Source organism: Brassica oleracea, chromosome C1 (assembly GCF_000695525.1).
Source record: "Brassica oleracea var. oleracea cultivar TO1000 chromosome C1, BOL, whole genome shotgun sequence".
Taxonomy (NCBI): Eukaryota; Viridiplantae; Streptophyta; class Magnoliopsida; order Brassicales; family Brassicaceae; genus Brassica; species Brassica oleracea.
In genome coordinates, this window is record NC_027748.1 from 16,758,544 (window position 1) to 16,766,735 (window position 8,192).

The 8,192-nt window shown below is 38.6% G+C and overlaps 2 protein-coding genes across 2 annotated transcripts; one reads left to right on the forward strand and one right to left on the reverse strand.

The window, feature by feature from the left end:
* Window positions 1-1,426: 1,426 nt before the first annotated feature.
* Window positions 1,427-3,776, reverse strand: LOC106317615 (serine/threonine protein phosphatase 2A 59 kDa regulatory subunit B' gamma isoform). The gene is made up of 3 exons (XM_013755400.1): window positions 3,503-3,776; window positions 2,153-3,353; window positions 1,427-2,078 (listed from the first exon to the last, which is right to left on the reverse strand). Exons 2-3 carry the CDS (start codon window positions 3,266-3,268, stop codon window positions 1,701-1,703), a joined length of 1,494 nt encoding a protein of 497 aa, XP_013610854.1. The 5' UTR covers window positions 3,269-3,353; window positions 3,503-3,776; the 3' UTR covers window positions 1,427-1,700.
* Window positions 3,777-4,475: 699 nt separating this feature from the next.
* Window positions 4,476-5,322, forward strand: LOC106333341 (ubiquitin thioesterase otubain-like). Its single transcript, XM_013771799.1, has 4 exons — window positions 4,476-4,545; window positions 4,692-4,743; window positions 4,917-4,966; window positions 5,056-5,322. The coding sequence occupies exons 1-4, from the start codon at window positions 4,476-4,478 to the stop codon at window positions 5,244-5,246; spliced, it is 363 nt and encodes a 120-aa protein (XP_013627253.1). The 3' UTR covers window positions 5,247-5,322.
* Window positions 5,323-8,192: the final 2,870 nt, after the last annotated feature.

The window sequence follows — 8,192 nt, forward strand, 5'->3', positions numbered from 1 at the left end:
CAATTCCATCAACTTTAGTTGAATATTTGTCATATATATCTAAAATTTTACAAAACAACTTGAATGAAACAATTAATAATTAAAATAAAACATTTTAAAACACTAAATTTTACATTTTAAAGCTTTATATTAATTTAAAAATGTTAAAAAATAATAACAAATGTTGTTAACAAAAGATATTTCAACTAAATCATAAAATAATATATATAAAATAGACCACAAAAACATCATAGTCTTAGATATACATGTTTTTAAGTCGGGTACAAATCGGTTCTTATCGGGTCGGGTCTATTCGGGTCGGTTCTTTTCGGATCGGTTCCTTTTCGGTTTTGGTTCTTTCGGGTAAAAAAAAATTAAACCCAAAAAATACGTGTAAATTTTTGGTTCAGTTCTGGATTGGGTCTTTTTGGGTCGGTTCCGGTTCGGGTATTCGGGTCCAGGTTAAAATGCCCAGGCCTACTCTTAAGTTTTGTTTGGATATTTTTGTATAATGGTTTGAAATAAATTTCATCTTTTTTCAATTCATAATAAGGTAGAAACTAGGCCTGGGCGTTCGGATCTTCGGGTCGGGTTCGGGCCGGTTCCTTTCGGGTCCGGGTCTTTTCGGGTCCTAAATATTTAGACCCAATAAGTACTTAAAAATTTTCGGTTCGGGTTCGGGTCGGTTCTTATCGGATCCGGGTCGGTTCAGGTCTATAATTAAAATACCCATAAAATACCCGTAATTTTTTGGGTCCATATCGGGTTCGGATATTTAGGATCTGAAAAGGACATGATATACCCAATTCCATCAACTTTAGTTGAATATTTGTCATATATATCTAAAATTTTACAAAACAACTTAAATGAAACTCTTAATAATTAAAATAAAACATTTTAAAACTCTAAATTTTACATTTTAAAACTGTATATTACTTAAAAAATGTAAAAAAAAATTAATAACAAATGTTGTTAACAAAAGATATTTCAACTAAATCATAAAATAATATATATATAATAGAACACAAAAACGTCATAGTTTTAGATATACATGTTTTTAAGTCAGATACAAATCGGTTATTATCGGGTCGGGTCTATTCGGATCGGTTCTTTTCAGGTCCGGATCTATTCGGATCGGTTCCTTTTCGGTTCCGGTTCTTTCGGATAAAAAAAATTTAGATCCAAAAGATACTTGTAAATTTTCGGTCTGGTTCCGGGTCGGGTATTTTTGGGTCGGTTCCGGTTCGGATCTTCGGGTCCAGGTTAAAATGCCCACACCTAGTAGAAACTTCCGTTTGGAGTAAAATCGCCACCTTTGAACATCGACTAAAGAACAAAGAAATAATTATTTCACTATATTGCGTCTGTAGCTGTTATATGATTGCATCTGCATATTTTTGAAACATATAAATCACAGTATAATACGATAAATTATTTAGCCATCCTATGAAGAACTATATCTATAGAACCAATTTATTACACAACATATTGTTTTTTGCAACTCCTTTTAAGAGCTGACAATAAAAAAGAGATCAGAAACAACTAATAAGTGAGCAACCCTTGATTCCAGAAACCTGAAAAAAATAAATGTTAAAAGTATTCACTGATGACACTGCTCCTCTTCGATGATCATCTCATTCCGCTTCGGTTTCTCCATTTTAAGTACTGATCCTGATGTTTCTAATGGTTTCATAAAACTCTGCTGGATCTTTTGAAAGTGTTCAACTAGCAGAAGTTTTCCCAGTGGCAAGTGTAACCGAAGATGAAAACCTTGAGAGCAGCACTGCCTCGTTGCTCACGGTTTTGGAAGCCGCCAAGTCTTCCAAAAGCTTCCATGTTGCTTCTCGTTTAACTACAACCTCGGTTGTATTCACCTCGTCTTCTTGGAACTTGGCTAAGCATTCATCAAACAGAGCCTGGTCTGTCTCTGCCAGTACCTTTCTGACATTCAAAGTCAGACTCTGAACCGCTTGGTGCCAATGGCCCCGCGTGTTCCTCTCCATAGCCGGGAACACAATCGGCATTATCACTTTATAGTTTTGAGTAATCAGGTTTCTTATGTGGTCGTTGTTCCACAGAAACAGAGCTCTTTCAGCCACCTGAGGAAACAAAAAAAAAAGACGCAACTCAGAATCTAACAAACTCTTAGCAAAGTTTTTACACAGACTCGAACCTGAAAATGCGAACTGTTGATGCATCTTGCGATTCGACGGAACAAAGGAACCATACACCGCTGAAACTCAGCGGCTTGCGTTGCTTCCAAGACTTCTTCCAACTCACCAAGGAACATAACTTCCTTTGAACTGTTAGTCACAGGCCAATACTTCAGAAGCCCTCTAATGACCGTGTCAGCAAGCTTGAAGTCTTTCTCTACAAACTGAACAATGCAGTAACAAAGCTGCTGGTGATAAGCCGCAGCGCATTTAGGTCTGTGCAGTGGTATCAAAGCCCGGACAAGGAAGAGCTTGTGCTCTTCTTTCAACGGCAAAGCGAAACCGTTGATTATACTTCCAAGAATCTCAAGCAGCTCCGCAATACCGTTATGCTTTTCGGTTTCGAACATGAACCTGTAGAAGATATTGTTGATAGCTTTTCTTATAAAAGGTCGATGGACCATGAACTTCCCGTAGATTCGATGGAGAATGGTCTTCAGATACTCCCTCTCTCTCTGGTCTTCAGAGTCAAACAAATCCAAGAGCTTCAAGACGAAAGAATGGTCGATATATCTCTTTGCAAGCTTGGCATCAGTCATGGACGAGGCCACGAATCTAAGGAGAAGCTCGTAGACAACTTGAAGGTGAGGCCAAGCGGGCTCTAAAGCAGGCTCCTCATCATCACCATCGAGCGTTTCCAGGATCTTGCTTTCTTGATTCGCGGAAGGGAACTCCCTGAAGAGATTAACCACAGCCAGTTTGGCAATCTCTTGCATCGCAGCGTCGGTGAACTTAGTGGAGACGGTGGAGATGTAGTCAACGAGCTCGAGCAAAGTCTGCCTCTTTATCTCTTTCTCTCTGAGATTCTTGGAAGGGTCGGTGAAGTCGAACACGACGCAGCATAGAGTCAGTTTCTTGATGAAGAGGTTTGGTTTCTCTGAGGTGGGAACGTCTCTGAAGCTAGGCAGGGCTTCAAAAACCCCATTGGTGGCTCTGTTTGAGGAAGGAGCAATGGTCCCATTGGGTGCATTTGAGTTTGAAGGTTTTGAGCTGGGAGGGACGTGATGCCCTTCTACGTTTGGATTGGATGATTTGGAAGTTTTTTTGGGTAATTTCCCAAATATCTGCTTCATCATATCTATCGATAACCCTTAGCCACAAGGAATTAAAAGCCCTAAATTATCTTGCTTCTAACTGGAAACCCCTTATCATTGAACGGCCCTGCATGGATATGAATCAAGAATTCAAGAATTGGAAGCAGAAACTCGCAGATTCAATTGAGGATTAAGTTAGGAAAGATATAGAGAAAGAAATTAAATAAAAGAGAGGTTAAGTTGGGAGAGATATGAGGAGGATGAAGAAGAGCTTACAATTGAGATCTGGGCACTCAAACCCTAAGAAATGCGAGCTTCAAGTGATCTTGTGATAAACCCTTTTCTCTCTCTCCTTAGAAACTGAATCGAGAAAAAGAGACAAGGCAGGAGAGAAAGAAGACAAGGCAACGAAGCACAGCAGCAGCTAATTAGAGAAAATAATCTGAGAAGATACAGGACAGAGTATGACTATTTAAGGTTGTAATGAAACAAATTAAAAATAATTGTCTCTCGACTCTCACTATTTCTCTCCCTTCTCTAGTTTTTTTTCTCAACAGTAAATCTCTGGCTTCCTTCGGATTCGAATTACAGAATATCAATTTTCTTTTTTTTTTAGGAGAACAAGAAAAATGAAAAACAGGGAATCGACAGATTGGCCGGTATGTCAATTTACCTTTATGTCCTTGATTTAAGGGAGCTTAGACCACCTCCATCGGGAGGTTCCTAAGAGAAGTTTTAAAGAAAAGCAAAAAAAAAAAAAAAAAAAAAAAAATTACAAACAAAATTTCGAATTGAGATTTTGGTCGATATGTTGGCTGAGACATTGAATTGAAATGTATTCACAATTGAAATACACACACACACATTGATGATCCCAGAAAATCTTACTTGAGAATGGCTCAGGAGAGAAGGAATGATCATACGCTTCTCTGGCGATTTTGATCTCCATTTTCATCATCCAATCTCGATCACTCCACTTCTCTGGCGATTTCGATCTTCATCTTCCTCATCCAATCTCGATCACTCCATCTTCTCTGTCCGGATTGAAAGACGAATCTGTTTTGTCTGGAGGAGATCGATGACTCAAGACCAATCGTTTTGGTCAGGAACGGAGATGGGATTGATTCGACTGTGCTCCTCAAACGTGAGGAAGATTTGGTTATGATTTGTTCATTTTTCTTGTTAAAGTTTCCAACTTTTGGTGACCCAATTAGAATGTGGCAGGGATAAATCGGTTTTTTCTCACTCTATGACTCCTGGAGAAACCATTTCTGTGAGTTCCGCCAGTATCAAAGGTGCCATGGCCTTTGAAGTTTCAGGTATGCTGATTTTGAGTGAATGATAGTTTCACAACATCTCTAAGATAGAAAAGTTAATGTTTCTATCCGGAGCCCTTCTCGCTTGGTCTAAGATAGAAAAGTTCCTTTTTTGTTTGCTTTAAAATGATCATATGTTTGTTTTGTAGAACTAGAGGCGATGGAAATTGCTTCTTCCGAAGCTTCATGTTCTCTTACCTTGTATGTTCTCACAATGTCTTTACTTATCCCTAACTGTTTCTTCTATCTCTATCTAAAGTTGTTGTTGTTCTTCTTCTTTTTGTTTATTAGAAGCATATTTTGGAATCACAAGATCGTGGTGAAGTTGATCGTGAGATGTCTCTTCTCATATTATATCATTTTTTTTCTTGCAGCTACGAAGAGCTGGTTAACAGAAATAGAGATCAGTCTGTCTCTGACTACAGTAAGCCACTCTAAAATATCTTTGATAACGTATATATGACCAAGTATCCAACCGAACGTAATTTTGACAGATTCTGGTTTGTGTCTCAGTTGTAATGTTCTTCTGGTTTGTTACTGCTGGTGAAGTACGAACTCGTGCAGAGTTCTTCAAACCTTTTATAACAGGATTATCAAACTCAACGGTTGATCAGGTTTGTGCACACTTTATAAAATATTCTATAGAAAGCTTTGAATCCCCCATGATGCTTTTTTTTATCGTAGTTCTGCAAGACATCGATTAGGTTTGGAATTAAATGGAATTTAGTGTTATGGTTTGTGTTAGTTGCGGTGAAGTGATTGACATTAGTTTGAGTTGCGGTGAAGTGATTGCATTAGTTTAAACTTGCCTTTAACGTTGTGTCTGCTTGTGTTCCACCATTCATGATCGATATAAAGTAGAAGAGTTGTGTCTGCTTGCCATTATAATATGGTTTTTTGTTCCACCATTCATTTTGTTTCAAAAAAATTTAAGAACCTCAATGAAGTTCTTCCATTGGAGGATGAAAAAATTAATTAGACTAACAAGGGTTCTTAGCTTTTCAAATCACCAAATTGAATACTAATTTATTCATTAGAACCCATTAGGGTCTCTAACCAATGGACTTGCTCTTATATGTGTGTGGAGTCAAAGCAGCAACTGGTCAATTCGTAAATTCACGAGTAGGAAATTATATAATTGGACAATTTTTTGAATAAAATATTTCTAAAACGATTATTCTGTACAAAAGATACGGTAGTTGAGTTGTTAGAGCATCATTTGGGGTTTCTTAATTTTTTTTTTTTTTTACTTTTTTGAATTTAGAGAAAAAAAAATTATAAACGAACCAATCACGGGCCGCTACATGTCAGTGGGGCCCGTGAACAGTGTAAGAAACCCTTAAGTACCGACTACTATTTGGTAGTTTTGGTAACCGGTTTCTTAAAAAAAAATGGGTCCTACGCGGGATCCACACGCTAAGAACCCCTCTGGTATCCTTGGATAAAGATGCTCTTAGGAACCTAGTCAAATTTGATTTTTGCATAGGAGACGGATACGAAGATGAATCTACAAGTAAACAGATTTGTTGATTATCTCAAATTATCCCAAGTCCTAGCGTTGACCTTATAGTTGGGTCTTTTATAAGGTTCTCAACGCTGGCAACAAAAACGCAACTAGAGAAGACATATATCGAATGGTCTCGAATAAAGCTAGAATTTCTGGTACTCTCTGGAGCCACCTGGTCTTGAAGCGACCGTGCAAGTGTCTCATGGTGTGGTGGTTGTTGAACCTGGATACAAGGTGTGTCCCGTCTGCTAATCTGAGCTGGAACGAGGTAGTTAGTGCTGCTGTGTCTACAAAAGCCCTTTTGGTGGTCTTGGTGCTGCGTTCGTTTGTGTGGGTGAAGCTTGTGGTTCTGCAGCTTATCGTCTCCTAGGGTTCTTTCCTACACATTGGAATGAATTTTTGGGCTTTGTGGTTCCAGTGTGTAAGAGATGCTAAGAATCCTTTACAGGTTAAGGGAATGAGACGTACTGTATAATTGTCTTCTGACGAGATCGATATGAAGACGTACGGATCTTCCTATCTTTTGATTCAAGTTCACGGTGGCACTCTGATCTCGCAATGCTCTACAAAAGACAACATATATAATCAGGATTCCTAGAGTATCCAATAAAATTGAAAGACAAGCAACCTATTTCATAACTAGGCTTTAGAGGCATATACATCAGCGAAACAATAATGTTTTGCATTAAACCTTGAATGGGAAAAGATTTGAATTGTTGTGTTTTCAGGGTCATTAAACTTCTCGAGGGACCATCATTAACAATGAAACCGTTCCTCCAGAAAGTGATGGTGTGCATAACCACTTGAAGCTGGTCTAGCTGTTGCTGCTGAGGACAGAGGGAACAGGTTCACCAGACAACATTCGAGAAGCTTCAGTGAAGCTGTCTACAGGTCTGTCTACAGCTGACAGCCTAGCTTGCTCGAAGAGTGCATCAACGCCTAGCTGATTTTGAAACATCATGCCACTATACACATGGCATAATCCAAAAAATCTGTTTGCTCAACAGAAAGAATATTAAGAAAGACAGCAAAAAAGCTAATACAAACAATGAACTGATGAAAAATTCATGAACTGAACGAAACCAGAATGAAAAATTCATGAACTGAACAAAACCAGAATTTATAAATGATCATTAATTCAATTTGTATAATTGTAACCGGAATGACATAAACGATAAAATAAAAACGATGTTAAGGAAAATAGACGAATGTAAGAACGAATACAAAAACGATAAGAAATCGTATTCGCAAACAGACATGGAGTCGAGATTTGATCTCTTTCCTTAACTCAAAATATTCGCTCCGTTAATGAGACGGGACTGTACGAATATAGAATCCCAGGATTCAACCATGGCAGACGAATCACGCCTCACTCGTGATCGCCCTATCGAACTTTAAACTCTAAGTAACACTCTCGAGACTTATGCTGAGGGATTTTGTGATTTTTTGTTGCATAAAAACTTAAAGAGAAATGAAGGAGGCGATGAGTTTATAAAGAGGAGACGACGAGCCACTTTCCGTAACTGATGCAGCACGTGCGCATGTTGGCGGAAATCTCGCGAGGATCTCGGAGGCGAGACGTTACGAAACTTCCTCCGCAAGATCTTTTCTTGTTTAAACTTATCGTCAAGAAGAGAGACAGCGTGTTGTTTTTAAACGAACTACGTGTTGTTTAAAAATAAAATGCATGTCATTTTTTCGGCAATTAAATGGCAAAACGTTGAGCTTAACTTGGTCCAAAAAGAATATTCTTATTGGGCCGGAGGCCAAGACCCAAGACCCAAGCCCAAGCCCACGCCGAGCCGAGCCGAGCCGGCCGGCCGGACGGCGGCGGCGGCGCGCGCGTGGGGAGCCTTCCTCTCTCTCCAAGCTGTTTAACACATGATATCAAGTGACCATATATAAATAGCTCTCTTCCTCTTGTTCCCACCGATGTGGGACAAGTCCCTTTGTGTTCATTATTAATGTTTTTTGGGCTGTTAAACACACAGTCCCAAGTCATTTGTTTTCACAATTTTCATTAAAGCCTAATGGCTATTAATGGATCTAACAATCCTCCACATGAATAGAAATGACTCTTATAAACATATGCAGACTAAATGAAGACTCTATAGACTCTAAAAACTATACTTATTCTAATCCT